Raw genomic sequence first — 16114 nt, 5'->3', positions numbered from 1 at the left:
TTTTGTAACTTTAATTTCTGAATTCTTGCTAGAATTTCTTCATATCATTGAAATGTGATACCTAAAATTTTATATAATATTTTTTTAAATGGCAAATTTTTAGAGTATATTAAAAAGTTGCTTATCTTCTTTGGATTATCATTCCTCATTTAATATTTGTCAAATTTTGTAGCACACCCATAAGGACATTCTAAATTTGTATCATACTCAGATGTAGTAAATTCCTTTTGCTAAATCATAAAAAAATCATCTCACTGATTTGTCCCTTACTATGTCAGAATTATCTGTCCTTTAAGTTCATTTTTCTGGTTTTCCTGGGTAAATTCTAACACTTAACGTGTTTGTAGACACCTCATTCGAGGATAAATATTGTTTATTACTTTAAAGAATAGATTTGTTATAGTTTTACCCTTTTAAATATACATACTATAGTACTATATTCTTACTATTTTATTTAAGAAATTTAGTATAGAAAGATGTTAAACAGAATTAACCATAATTTAATAAACTGATGAAACACAGCAGTGACATTACCACTTTTTAAAATTAAAAATAAGTGTTTACCAACACAGTAAATTTTATTTTTTGATGAATTTTTTAATAACAAGTACAACTTCTGATTTAACACAGCAAGAATGCATTATTACTACAACTTTTAGTTCAGATTTCAGTTTTTCCTGATAATAGAACCTTGTTTCTATCTATAGACCATTTTGTGTTTGTAGTGTTAAGTCAATGAAACATGGAAATGTAGCATTTTCTAATTTTTTTAAATGTGTATGTGCATGTGTATGTGTATTTGCATTTGTGCATATGTGTTTGTGTTAGGGTGAGGGGAAGATGAGAGAAGAGATATGGAAACTGTAGAAACAGGAACACCACAGAAGCGTTTGAATAACTTACAAGAGAACTGTGGCCTTTAATTATATTTTCTTTCCACGTGGTATTAGGCATGGTGGAAAATGATGTGATTAACATTACCTGTGCCTCAGATGAAAGATGTAACAGTTGCAAATAGGTATATCCTCAAAGTGTTTTGGAATAGAACATGATTGATCAGTGAAATATTCTTAGCTTATATAAGAGACATATATTAAAGGTATTTCATTGAAAATGGTTGCTTAGTGGGTTGGGCTATATTCATTATGTATTTCTTACATGAAAATAATTTCTACATTCTAAGTGTCCTAAAAACAACATAATATTTTGGAAATAATGAAGTAATATGTTATCGATATGTTACATAAAAAGGAAACATCCAAATGTATGTTTGAATATAGAAAAAGTTGATTAAATATCCTTAAATGCAATTAAAACTTGTATATTTAAGATAATAAAGTTTCTGTTTAAATTCAGTTATCTTTATCCTGACGGGAGGAGTTATAATCCTGATTTAACTGGATTATGTGAACCTACACCTCATGACCATATAAAAGTTACACAGGTAAGGATAATTTCTAGAAAAGTATAATTAAATAAGTATCCATAATGCCTTCTAAATAAATAACTCTCATACAGTAGTTAAAATCATGCACAAGTATTTAATACAAAATATACTTAAGGAATTATAAGAGTGTTTAAAGAGAAATTATATTACTTTCTTAGATTTTTTGATACAAATTTATGCTGTTAGAATTCTTGCTTTCCATATAGTATTGGCATTTATATGGGGGAAATAAATAAATCCATGAGCAGGTAGGTGGATGTAAGGAGAGAGCCATAGTTTAGAAAGCTCCCCAAAAAAGATTAGAATAATCATATGCCTTAGATTTTAGAGTCAAATAGATAATTGAAGCCTGTTGAAGATAACAGTTATGTTTTTCTAAATCCATTGCTAGCAACCTCATAGATTTTGAATGGGAATGTAAGTTGGTAAAACCTTTCTTGAGAGTGATATTAAGTAATTATAAAAATCTAAGTGAAAATATCTTTTCACTTTAGAATCTATATATGTAATAGATCCCATATATATCACTTACACACACACACAAAAACCTGTACAACAGATATTTACTGTAATTTTTTTTCTAAAAGTAAAAAGTTACAAAATACTAAGAAGTTTAGTAATAGATTAAATAGGTTACTATTCTCATACTGTATTGTGTGAAGTCATCAACAGGAGGGAGGTAGCTCTACATACTCACATGGGAACTTCTGCATCTTGTACTATAAAATAATTCCATTTATGTAAAGTACAAGTAGGTAACATTTCATTTGGTAAAGTTACATTATGTATGTTCAACTTCTGTAAGGAAATACATAATTAATTGCTGTATGTGGACATGTGAGTATACTTTTTAAAAGATCAAAAAAAACCACCAAACTGGTAAAAGGATTTAACTGAGGAGGTAACAGGGATTGAGCAATCAGGGAGGGGATGAAGGGAGAATTTGAGTATTTTTTAATTTTACATTCACTCTGGTTTTAAAATATTTTATATTTGAGACATGTTCACGCCTTGTCTAATAAATAATAAAAATCTGAAGGAAAAAAACAAGAGAATTACAGCTTTTTAAAAGATAGTAGATAATGATTTACCTTATAATTATCCAAGTTTCAGTTCGTGTGGTCTTTACATTATTATGTGAGACATACACGTTCCATTTATATGTACATATTGTACATGTACATTTAATAAGCGATTGCCTTTTTCTTTTCTTTTTTTGAGATGGAGTCTTGCTCTGTCGCCCAGGCTGGAGTGCAGTGGTGCCATCTCGCCTCACTGAAAGCTCTGCCTCCTGGGTTTGCACCGTTCTCCTGACTCAGCCTGAGTAGCTGGGACTACAGGCGCCCGCCACCATGCCCGGCTAATTTTTTGTATTTTTTAGTAGAGACGGAGTTTTACCGTGTTTGCCAGGATGGCCTTGATCTCCCAACCTCGTGATCCTCCTGCCTCAGCCTCCCAAAGTGCTGGGATTACAGGCGTGAGCCATTTTCTTTCATTTTTTTTTTCTGAGACAGAGTTTTGCTTTTGTTGCCCAGGCTGGAGTGCAGTGGCGCAATCTCGGCTCACCACAACCTCCGCCCTCTGGGTTCAAGCAGTTCTCTTGCCTCAGCCTCCCAAGTAGCTGGCATTACAGGCACCCGCCACCACATCGGCTAATTTTTGAATTTTTAGTAGAGACGGGGTTTCTCCATGTCGGTCAGGCTGGTCTCGAACCCCTGACCTCAGGTGATCCACCTGCCTCACTCTCCCAAAGTGCTGGGATTACAGGCATGAGCCACCGTGCCCGGTTATGATTGCCATTTTAAATTTAATATGTGATTGCCGTTTTACAAGTTATGTAGTGATCCCGTATTTTCAAATATGTGTGAAAGGATACGTAGGAAAGACAGTTCCTCTTTATAAAGCCATTAAAAAAAAATAAACCTTTGGAAGTAATAACATTCCCTTAAATTACTCATACATATTCTTATTGTTTAGGTTGCACTGAGGTCTGTATCTGTGATTTTAGCCTAATGTAATTTTTTTTATAATTGCGTATTTGTCCTTTAGACAGTCATAACCAGTATCAATACTTACCTATTATTTCAGGGACATCAGCAATTTATAACTTACTTTGAATTACTTTAGTTTTATTTCTTTTCCATTTTTATGCATTCTCTCTTGTCTCTTTCCTTAAGTTCCCCATAAAATTTTTGTATATTCACGCATCATAGTAGACACAGTTTATATGTGTGTACCTGCATGTACATGCATATGTATCCACGTGTGTTTATGTGTATATATATATTTTTTCTCACCAGGATTATAGTATATTTTAGTAGGCTGTGGACTAAATATTGTTATTTATTTATCCTACTCAGTGCCAGGCACATTGTAGTCACTTACCGAACTAAAAGTTGCTGTATTTACCCAAATATTGGTTTCATAATTCCTTTTCTTTGTATTCCTAACATTTTTTTAAATATTTTTTTCGAATTTACCAATTTATTTGTATCTTTGTCACAAAGATCTTTTCAGTATTTGAATTTTGAAAATTTTACTGTGTCAAATGTTTTAAGCTAAAAGCCTAATCAATCAAGAACATGGCAGTTTTAATAAAATGGTTTTTGGTTACTGATGTGATTTGTTTTCTTGACAGTGTTAGGGAAAGAGTATGCACTTTTTAGTCAGAGACTTCATTTAGAGTTTGAAGCAAACAATTTAAACTTATTAAGCCCCAGGCCTAACTTTTGTTAAGTTCAATATATCTTCTTATGCTTTGGCGATTAAGTGAAATAATAAGTGTGGACCACAGTGCCTGGCATACAGGAAATGCTTGGTAAATATTTGTCACTTTTCTCTTCCCTTCTGGGATTTCTAAAGATATTGAAACAAAAAATAATGTTTAGCCAAGTATCCTTTTTTTTTTTTTTTTCAATTTGACAGTTAAATTATATGAACATGTGGCATTTATAAAAAAGATAAAATCATTTTATATTCCTATTTTAAAACCATAGATTTTGTCTTTTGAGTCACCATGACTATTGAAGTAAGTCCTTTCCTAAAGGAACCTTAAATAATATGAATAATTAAGAAGCATGTAAGATAGATGATAAAAGTTCAAACCTTTTTAGAATGGATTTTGTAGACCAAATTGTGATTATCAATTCAAAACATGTCTCAGATGGTAACAAAATTCTGACAAGATCAATTGTGAGATATTTACTGTGTGTCATTTTATTTGGGAAAATTTGATACTAACAATTCATGCTGGAAATACATTAATGCTACTTTCCTTCCCCCTCCCCCAAATTCCAGGAACAATATGAATTATATTGTGAAATGGGCTCCACTTTTCAGCTCTGTAAGATTTGTGCAGAGAATGACAAAGATGTCAAGATTGAGCCTTGTGGGCATTTGATGTGCACCTCTTGCCTTACGGCATGGCAGGTATAATCATTAACAACCTGGATGTCTGTCTTATGTGTCCTACTAGTATTTTTCTTTTCAGTTTTCTTCTTAATGGCTTAGGAAGTAATGCTGATAAGTGTTTTATTTTAAATGATTGTGTAGACATTTTGTATGTTTGAGTTGCTTTATATAATTTGATTTTAACTATCTTATATTTTGTTTCTTTTAAATGTGTAACTTAATTTTATTAGTCATCAGTAGTTGTACTTCTATAGTACCATGGATTTCAGGATGTTCACTTGTAGATATTACCAACTAAATATATTTATGCCATTTATTCATAGATTCTGTTTGTAGTAGGTCAGTTTCCAAAGGCAAGTAAATCTTAGTAGATCAATCTTATTTTGATATTTTCAAGCAAACTTCCTTTTCTCCTGAGGAGTCATGGTTCCTGTCTCACATATGCTCCGTAGTGCTGAAATTGGAGAATCAAGACAGGAAGTATCTCCAAATACTTACAGTTCCCACAGAAACAGGCATTAAAGTTTCCTATTTACTGAAGCATAATCTCAGGAAAGTTGCCTTCCCATTTGTAGCAGGCATTCAATAAATATAAATTGATTTGATGTTTTATAGGAAGGTCTGGAGAATAACTGGTTTTCCCAAGGACATTCTTTTATTTCTTCATCTGTAACGAAGATTGGGGATTTTAAAAATGGATCTTTGGACAGATTTCCAGTTTTGAGTATTTGGAGAAGTCATGGAATATTTTGATCAAGCCATTTTGAAACTGCTGTTTGACATAATTACGTTGAAGCTAGAAGCATATTTATAGGGTTTAGAAAGCAAATAATTAAATTTTCTAGCCTTTAAAAAAATTTTCAGTGAAGCATGTAGTTGACATTCCTACCCTATTTCTGAGCCCTTTCAGTCCTTGATTTTCTTTGTCCAACCCTGTACCTCTGCATGACTTGAGGAAGGATGGACATTGAGGTTCATGGAAGGGGGCTGACAGACTCGCCTGCCAAGCTCCTTACTTAGTAATAAAATATAATGATTTTCCCATTTTCATAGTCATAAAAGGGCCTGCTGCTTCTTTTGTGAAAAACTTTTTTTTAATGGATGAAGAAAAGAGGAAGAATTAGGAAATGAATTACAGTTGATTTATATTTTCAAAGTCCTTTCTGAATGCCCAGAGATCTTTGCTACCTCAGGAACATTGTTCAAAATCCCTATACTTCTCTCCTTCGATATGAATTTGGCTTCTGTTTTGTTTTAGGTTTTTCTTTATTTCCTCTCCCTTATTTCCTTTTATCCCTTCATGATGTTGATGAATTTTGCATATTACAGGGAGATGTTGGAGGAGATCATTCTCAACATAGATACTTGATTTCTATTTAAATTTTGTTAACAGTAATAATTCTGCAAACTTAGCAGTGCCTTTTAAAAACTACATTCAATAAATTTAGATATGCTGGTAGAAGACAAAATTGCAAGTTTATTTCAAATGTGTCAGTAGGAGGTATTATAGAGATAGTGACTTAGTGATAGATTGTCTGTAATTGGACTACTTAGGACTAGTGTACCTGATAATGATTCAGTGTTTCAGGATACATATTAAACTAACAAAGAAAACAAATGGTATTTGTCACCGTTCTTTGCCTTCAGTATGGTAGTGTGGTTTTTACAGGTACATAGAAACGAAAAGCCTTGCATTTCTCCTTGAAGAAAATCAGAATAATAGCCTGATACAAATTCCTAACACTGCCTCCGTGCAAGGCTTCTATATTTCACCCATTTTTCTCCAGGCTCCAGTGTTAGAACATACACATGCATACATGTTGCAAGACTTCCCATCTGTAACTCAATACTGTGCTTAGTATTTGGGGGTTAAGTTGGTTAAAAGTCAGAAGCTAGGGCTGGCACGGTGGCTCGCGCCTGTAATCCCAGCACTTTGGGAGGCCGAGGCGGGTGGATCACAAGGTCAGGAGATCGAGACCATCCTGGCTAACATGGTGAAACCCCGTCTCTACTAAAAATACAAAAAAATTAGTCGGGCGCGGTGGCAGGCGCCTGTAGTCACAGCTACTTGGGAGGCGGAGGCAGGAGAATGGCGTGAACCTGGGAGGCGGAGCTTGCAGTGAGCAGAGATCGCGCCACTGCACTCCAGCCTGGGCGACAGAGTGAGACTCCGTCTCAAAAAAAAAAGTCAGAAGCTGCTATTAGTTTGACAGAAACATTTGTTTAGTAAAATGTTTTGTTTAAAGCATCATACAAAATAGTTGTTTACTGGCGGGGCATGGCATGGCAGCTCACACCTTTAAATCCCAGTACTTTGGGAGGCGGAGGCAGGAAGATCCCTTGAGCCCAGGAGTTCAAGAACAGCCTGGACAACATAGGGAGACCCCATTTCTATAAAAAAATAAAAATAAAAAAACAACAAACAGTTGTTTATCTTGCAGCCCAGGGTGAGTAGAAAAGTATGGCTGAATATAAAGCAACAAATATTTTATTTATTTTACTTTCTATATACTTCTTAAAAGAAAGTTTATTTATTCTTAGTAAATAAATACTGCCTTCAGTAAGTCCTATCTTAACATTGTCAGTAGATTCTTGGAAACTGCAACTTTGAGCAAAGTGACATACTGTAAGCTGTAGGAACCTTAACTCTTGTTTCTATCAATTAGCCTGTGGTAAAATGGATTTCATCATACAATAAGTTGTTTCACTTAAAGTCTCAATTTCCAGTAACTGATTAACAATATTAATTGAGAACTTAACTGTATTTATTTGTTAGGTTTGTGAACTATTTGCAATAGGTCCATTATGTGCAAAAGGGATAGGAATATTTCCCAGTTATCATTCTGTATTATTAATGCTGTGTCCTTTACATTGCCACAACATTTCTGTGTGTTACTGTGCATTCTCCAGATTGGTGTAGTTCCTCTTGCTTGTTGCTTATCAATTCCTTGAATTATTTCATGACTTTTTATATTGACCTAATGACCTTATATGAAGATATATTCAGTAATGTTGGAAAGTTAACATTTACTATTTCTCTTTTTCACTCTGAGCTGCCTCTCAGTTTTGCCTTAGAAATTGAGGAAGTACATAAATGTCAAGCTCTGAAAATTGTGTTTAGCTAAAATGTTTAAAGTTATGTGAGACAGTAATAATAAAGTAGTTTACTAAGTAAACTAGTAACAAAAATGACAAATTCAAAACTATTCAGAAGGCTGAAATAATAACATTTATGTTACTAGACACTAATGTTATTATCTTAATCTGATCATTGAATTTTGCACCTAAATTAATGAAAAATATGCAAACCTTTATTTTCAGTACTATTTTTGAATTCTCCTCACACAAAGCAGCTCATCATTAATAAGCATCCTCCTGATACATTTTGTATATGTCTCTGTAAGCTCTTATCTCATTATGTTCATGTTGTAAATATTTCCATATTTATGTATTTCCTTTCTAGAATGTAGATTACTTTACCTACTTTAGAATCTCTCTCTGCTACCATGTTATCTGCACATTAGTCATTACTCAGTAAATACTTACAGATTGCATGCTAGGTAATGTAAAAGAAAAGGAAATCTAAAAGTACATTAAATAAAAAGACAGTATTGTAGATTGATTGTGACAAGCTCTTACAATACTTTTCTGAGAAGTATTTATGATCTTTTCAAAGACCTTTTATCATGTTCAGTATCTGAGAGCGAATCCTAGAAATTCTAAGGCTTAGTTCCCTTTGTTCCATTCACTAGCTATTGTGTGATTTCCTTAACTTTTTACCTTGTGATTTTTTCCAACCATTTTTGAACCATGTTATTTTACTTTTATTGTTTGCAGTACTACCAGCACTAACACAGAAGCAATAAGACTGCATTTTTATTGCTTTTTTGCACCAAAAAAATATATATATGCACAGTAATCCCCGGTTCATGTTTTCTCTACCCCTAAAGAAAATTGTTCTTAGGTCAATAATTCTAAGTTGATATTTCACAGTCTCTGTATCTCAGTGGGATCTTACTGGTCAAAGGAAGTTTCAACTTTTGAACATTTCTACTTTTGGATAATCTAAATATTTTTACATTTAGATATAGGCTTCACATAGTAGTGCTTCCTGCCAACTGGCATATCTGTTTTGGCAGCTTTTGTATTATTGCATGAACAGCAACGTTTGTTGATCATTTAAACGTGTTATTGCAAAGTGCCTCTGGTATTTAATAAAAATAAAAGTCTTATAAAGTTAATCTAGTGAAAGCACAGTTGTAAAACAGATATGCTGAAGGTCTCGTATCTGTAATCTCACCTAGCTGCTCGCTTGACTTAACCTAATTGATAGTAAATGTATCAGTAAGAAGAACAAAATTATAGCACATTTCATAGTTGTGCAAAATATTACCAAAAGTGGTATCTAAGCTTGTAGCTACATAGAGAAATGTTCTCAACGTATGAGGTCTCTGGACTTAAGAGTAAAATAACTTATGTCTCTCTTTTTCTATTTTTTCCTCATTCAAAAATGGTACTTTAAAGACACTGTTTTTGTTTTATATGATTAAATTTCCAAGCTTAACTGTGCGCAGGAAGAATTTGTTATTTTGCTTCTTCCTCTTACTGGTTTGGTAGAAGCAAACCAAGATTGTTTCAACTATCATTTTCCATTTATTTATTTATTTAGGAAACATTCTTTGAGCAGCTGCAACATCCCATGTTCTGTCCTATGCCCTGAACTGAGAAGAACTCTGAGACACAATCCTTAGCCTCAAGAAGTTAAAGTTAAAATTAAACCTGGAATTTCTATTGAGGGGCATGATATTAATAATTACTTGAAATGAGTATCCTGTTGTCGTTCAAATTTAATTATGGCTGCTAGACATTTTTTGTTACTTTCTACTACGTTGGTTGGGCATGCTGATATGAAAATGATTTTAAAGGCTGCATGTCTGCCAGGAAGCTATGATAAATCAGTTAGAATCCAATAGGAAATATTAAACCCTGACCATTAATCATACTATGCTCAGCAGTGCGCATTTTTAGCAAGTCATTCTTCACCAACTTTTCCTTCCATCTGAGGCCCTACTTTGGTTTAATTGAAATTCGTTAGAGACTTAAATTTTATGTAATTAACAGAAAACTTAAGAAATGCACAGTAGCTGTGTCAGTTGTTACAGGCTGCAAGTGGTTACTCTTTAATTGCTGTCAAAATGGCCCATTAGTCATGCCTCTGAAGAGGTGTCAGATGCTTTTTTCTCTTTCTGAAACATCTGTGTTATTTAATAAATTGAATAAGCGAACAGAGTTTGCACAGAATACTAAATAAGTTGAATAATCACCTTTCTAGAGACATTCTTTGAAGTAATGTTACTCTGTGTGCAACACTTCCGTGCTACCCTTGGTAATAAAACTTGGAGAGTTGTCTTTCATGTCCACGAGCTAATGGGATATTAACAAAACGTTAATCTTCTCAACCTTGACCATCTTCCTTTGTGAGGCAGCATATTATGCAGCAGGGATTCTGCAGCATTACCATGTAAGGTTAAAAGTTAAGGAATTGTTTTCATTCTGTGCTTATTTCAGGAATCTAGAAAATGGCTTTTGATTTGTAGTTCTTGAAGAGGTCCTTCACATCCCTTGTAAGTTGTATTCCTAGGTATTTTATTCTCTTTGTAGCAGTTGTGAATGGGAGTTCACTCGTGATTTGGCTCTCTGTTTGTCTATTATTGGTGCATAGGAATGCTTGTTATTTTTGCACATATATTTTATATCCTGAGACTTTGCTGAAGCTGCTTATCAGCTTAAAGAGATTTTGGGCTGAGACAATGGGGTTTTCTAAATATACAGAGAAGACATAAAGAAATGGACAAACATTACATGCTCATGGATAGGAAGAATCAGTATCATGAAAATGGCCATAATGCCCAAAGTAATTTATAGATTCAATGCTATCCTCATCAAACTACCATTGACTCTTCACACACTTAGAAAAACTACTTTAAATTGCATATGGAACCAAAAAAAAAAAAACTCATATAGCCAAGACAATCCTAAGAAAAAAGAAAAAAGCTGGAGGCATCATACTACGTGACTTCAAACTATACTACAAGCCTACAGTAATCAAAACAGCATGGTACTGGTACAAGAACAGATATATAGACCAATGGAGCAGAACAGATGCCTCAGAAATAACGCCACACATCTACAACCATGTGATCTTTGATAAACCTGACAACAACAAGCAATGTGGAAAGGATTCCCTATTTAATAAATGGTGTTGGAAAAACTGGCTAGCCATATGCAGAAAACTGAAACTGGACCTCTTCCTTACACCTTATACAAAAATTAACTCAAGATGGATTAAAGACTTGAATGTAAGACCTAAAACCATAAAAACCCTAGAAGAAAACATAGGCAATACCATTCAGGTCATAGGCATGGGCAAAGACTTCATGACTAAAACACCAAAAGCAATGGCAACAAAAGCCAAAATAGACAAATGGGATCTAATTAAACTAAAGAGCTTCTGTGCAGCAAAAGAAACTATCATCAGAGTGAACAGACAACCTACAGAATGGGAGAAAATTTTTGCAATCTAGCCACCTGACAAAGGGCTAATATCCAGAATCTACAAGGAACTTAAACACATTTATAAGAAAAAAAAAAAAAAAAAAAACATCAAAAAATGGGCAAAGGATGTGAACAGACACTTCTCAAAAGAAGACATAAAATTTATGCAGCCAACAAACATATGAAAAAAAAAGCTCATCATCACTTGTCATTAGAGAAATGCAAATCAAAACCACAATGAGATACCATCTCACACCAGTTAGAATGGCGATCATTAAAAAGTCAGGAAACAGCAGATGCTGGAGAGCATGTGGAGAAATAGGAATGCTTTTACACTGTTGGTGGGAGTGTAAATTAGTTCAACCATTGTGGAAGATGGTATGGCGATTCCTCAAGGATCTAGAGTCAGAAATACCATTTGATTCAGCACTCCCATTACTGGGTATGTACTCAAAGGATTATAAATCATTGTACTATAAAGACACATGTACATGTGTGTTTATTGCAGCACTGTTCACAATATCAAAGACTTGGAACCGACCCAAATGTCCATCAGTGATAGACTGGATAAAGAAAATGTGGCACATATACACCATGGAATACTATGCAGCCATAAAAAAGGATGAGTTCATGTCCTTTGCAGGGACATGGATGAAGCTGGAAACCATCATTCTCAGCAAACTAACACAAGAACAGAAAAACAAACACCACATGTTCTCACTCATAAGTGGGAGTTGAACAGTGAGAACACATGGAGCCAGGGAGGGGAACATCACACACCAGGATCTGTCAGGGGCTGCGGGGCAAGGGGAGGGATAGCATTAGGAGAAATACCTAATGTATGATGGGTTGATGGGTGCAGCTAACCACCATGGCATGTGTATACCTGTGTAACAAACCTGCATGTTCTGCACATGTATCCCAGAACTTTTAAAGTATAATAAAAGAAAAAAAAAAAAAAGGAAAGTGACTTTTGAGCTCCTGAATGGAAAAAACTCCAAACTGTGTTCTTCATATCTTCCTTCAAAAATAAAAAATGGGTATCTTTGTCAGTTGGATATGCAGCTATGTTTTGAATTACTGCCAAGGACTTTAATTCAATTAAACGTAAAATTAGTTTTCCTGTGGTTATTCTTCCTGTATATTGTTTGATATAATTTAAAAGAAAGATATCAGAGTATTCAAAATAGTAATTCACCAAAAAATCAATAAACTCTGATTTTAATGTGGAATATGATTAAGGAGATTTCTAGATGTTCCATATGTAGAGAGTGTTGTTGGGAAAAAGTATATAGTTTTCTGAGAGAGGTGAGAAACAAGCTCAAATAATCACTTTTAAAGCAATAAGAAATAATCTTTGGCTAGGCATGCTTGCTCACACCTGTAATCTCAGCACTTTGGGAAGCCTAGATGGATGGATCACGTGAGGTCAGCAGTTTAAGACCAGCCTAGCCAACATGGCAAACCCTGTTTCTACTAAAAATACCAAATAACTGGGCGTGGTGGCAGGAGCCTGTAATCCCAGCAGCTTGGGAGGCTGAGGCACAGGTGAATGGCTTGAACCTTAGAGGCGGAGGTTTCAGTGAGCTGAGATCACGGCACTGCACCCCAGCCTAGGTAACAGAGCAAGATTCTGTCTCAAAAGATTAAAAAAACGATAAAATAAATCTTTTACTCTATCTTCCTTCAAAGGCAACCGGTCTTCAACGATCTTCAAATTTCTAGCCTCAGTGAAATTTTGTAACTTAGGTGCTACAAATAGAAAATAATACTTGCCTTTACGAGTGTTTTAAATTGGCACTTTTGTCTCTAACCACCTGTTGTGTCTTTCGTGTAAATGTAATTAAATGTTAGAGCTTCCCTTTCACATTGGGAGTAATAAAGAAGCTGCGAGAGTTGTCCAAATACATTATAGTAACATTATGAACTAGAGTGATACACTAGAAAAGGAAAGGAAATGATGGATATGATAAAATCTAGCAGAATAAGTACTTGATTCTTAAGTCTAATGATGAAATTAGATGGATGCTCACTCTGTTGTAAAGTGTGTGGACAGTAACAGATACTGGCACTTTGGAAACATTTTCAGTTGACTCCAGCATGGATCTTTTATAGATGTTGTTAAAGTTGACACCATTTTTAAAAAGTGTTTAGAATGTGGACTCATTCTAAATGACCAGCTCATTCTAGACCAACTTCATGCATTAAAATTTTAAATTGGATTCAAGCAACAAATGTTTAAAACAAAAAGCTTTTACTATGTAAAAACGTATCCTCAGAAATGGTATAATTATTCAGATACATTTTACGTCTTCCTGTTAAAGAGCTGAAACTTTTCAATTAGAGCCAACAGAATATTCATTGATTTTAGTAGTTTTTTTAATTTTGAAATTTGCAATTTAAGCAAAATAGTTTTAAATTTTTTACATTTGTGAATAATCAGTAGTAGCAACTGGCTGTTTTTCACCTTTATTTTAACCTTGGCTATGAATCTAAGATTGAAAAACCACTACATGCTGATCCTATAGTGTAGTGTTGAAATGATTAGACTCTTGAAATAGACCCCCTTGTTGTGATTTCCTACTTAGTATTGCTTGCTATGTGACCTTCATCAAACCAGTAAACCCATTTTTCTTGTTGATAAAAGGGGGAACAACAATTGTACCTACCTTATAGGATTAAATGAATTAATATTTAGAGAGTGCTTACAACAGTACCTAGAATTTTAGTTATTACTGTTTCTAATAAAGTACTTAGGAGATATCTCATATTTCCAATTATGATTAATCTATGCACACTGATAATTCTGCAGGTTTTAAGTTGTATTCATTTCATTACAAAATGGAATTCATATAGAGATATGAGTTTTTTCAAATGTTAAGATATGTTTCCTTAGTTTTCTTATTGTATTTATTCTTGAGACTATTTTTATACTAATTATGCCAACTGGAATTTTTATAGCACTTTATAAAGCTTTAAAATAATTTATCTCACTTTATGGTGTCTCTAAATGTGCATTATCTCATTGTACCCTGTATATAAGATGCAATGAATTGCCCGGGGTCACACAGCTGTAATTGGGGAAGGTAGAAGTCCAGTCCAAGTATCCTAATTCAGAGTATCTGTGCTCCTTTTCTGATTCACTATGCAGGCTTTTATGGGCCTCCCAAATCAGAACTAGAAGAGTCTAGATTCACCAATGTCTTTTTCCCTTGTTCATCATAAAATAAACCAGAACCAAAGATCTCCCCCACTCTGGGGCATTTTGTCTAAGATTACTATTAACTATCCTTCTTTATTCTTTCATTCGTTCTTTCAGCCAGGAGTTACTGAGTTTCTGTGGGAGATACTGTGCTTTGAAAATTCTTGGTATGGATCCAACCTATTCTCAGTGCATTTATATACATATAATTTTTCCAGTTATAATTGCTATGTTTTAAAAAAGATTTGTGGCAGCCTCATAGCTACATGAAATACAGCAAGGTAATATAAATTAGAAGTTATTGATAAAGGAAAAAATACACACATGCATATGCATACACATACAGTAAAAATATAAAATGCACTCCAAAATGAAACTTAGGAGGCCCTATGTGTATACCCTACAGCCCTTGGTGTATGTTATATATGTGGGAAGGCATAAAATGATTGTCCTTAAGTCAAAGTATGCCTCTAATGATCAGGCTGAAAGCAAATAAATTACACTATAAATAATGCTATCTTGAAAAACATTTAAAAGAAGGTATTTAAGATATAGTATGTCTATCTTAGCAATACTTAAGCAGAGTATGGAAGGTGATTGATACATGATGGTGATGAGATGGTACTAACAATATTCATTTGGGTTTTTACATGGAGTATTTGTGGAGAATGGAGTATTATGAAGGTTTAAATTTTTTTTATATTTGTTTGTCATTGTTTTTTATCTGAGTTTACCTAAAGTTATATTTTTAAGTAATGTCACTGACTTACAGTATTAATGGTTGAGATGTGAGTCTGAATTATTTTACTATATTACGAGAAATGACATAATTGAGTTTCAGCTGTGTATTGTATTCACTGATAACTTATGTATCCTTTGGCTTAGAAGTATTTCTTATTTGAGGAAGTGAAACCTACTGAGTCATTTAAATAGACGGAGTCCTCAGTACTTCCTCTTAACATTCACGGAATGGTGGGAACTAGAAAATGAGTTATTTATTGGTCTTTCTTTTCCATTAACACATATTATTTGATATTGCATTAAGTATACATTGACAGAAACATTATTTTAATTATTGTATTAAAGACATTTTTCATGTGTATTTAATCAACCATCTGACAGAAACTAGGGCAGAGTAACCAAAGTATCATTTGAGACTTTGTCGTTAGACATAATTTGCATGTGACAGTAGTCTATTTATAAAGTGTGATGAAGTCATATTAGAGTAAGTACCATTAGAGACACATTCAGTGTGATCTGTGTTTGCAAATCAAAATTAGTGTTCATTGGAGCTGTTTGTTGATCTGATGAGTAATGTACACTCTCAACAACAAAACTGAAGAGAAGATGTATTTTGTGATATCTGCTCTTATAATAGGTACTCTTAACACACATCGGTAATTTGTATAACATTAAACTTTCAAGTAGCATAGAGAAAAATCTAAATTCAGTTTTAGATGAATAGTTCTGTTTTTTCTTGTGCTATAAAGACACAATTA

General features: G+C 33.7%; 1 protein-coding gene across 20 annotated transcripts in view; it reads left to right on the top strand.

Moving 5' to 3' along the window:
• CBLB (Cbl proto-oncogene B) overlaps positions 1-16114 on the top strand; it is a 213942-nt gene that overhangs the window by 130993 nt on the left and 66835 nt on the right. For 19 of the 20 annotated variants that reach the window (XR_002519555.2, XR_002519554.2, XR_002519553.2 and 16 more), the window contains 2 exons: positions 1357-1444; positions 4745-4876. Coding sequence is in view for 16 of the 20 variants with exons in the window: in XM_009199471.4 (XP_009197735.1) it covers positions 1357-1444; positions 4745-4876 (220 nt within the window). In the remaining 4 variants the exon portion in view is untranslated. Of the gene's footprint in view, positions 1-1356; positions 1445-4744; positions 4877-14732; positions 14783-16114 lie in introns of all 20 variants that reach the window. The other variant, XM_021932844.2, reaches the window with a different exon arrangement.

Source organism: Papio anubis, chromosome 2, assembly GCF_008728515.1.
Source record: "Papio anubis isolate 15944 chromosome 2, Panubis1.0, whole genome shotgun sequence".
NCBI lineage: Eukaryota > Metazoa > Chordata > Mammalia > Primates > Cercopithecidae > Papio > Papio anubis.
This window is presented reverse-complemented; position numbering and strand designations above follow the sequence as displayed.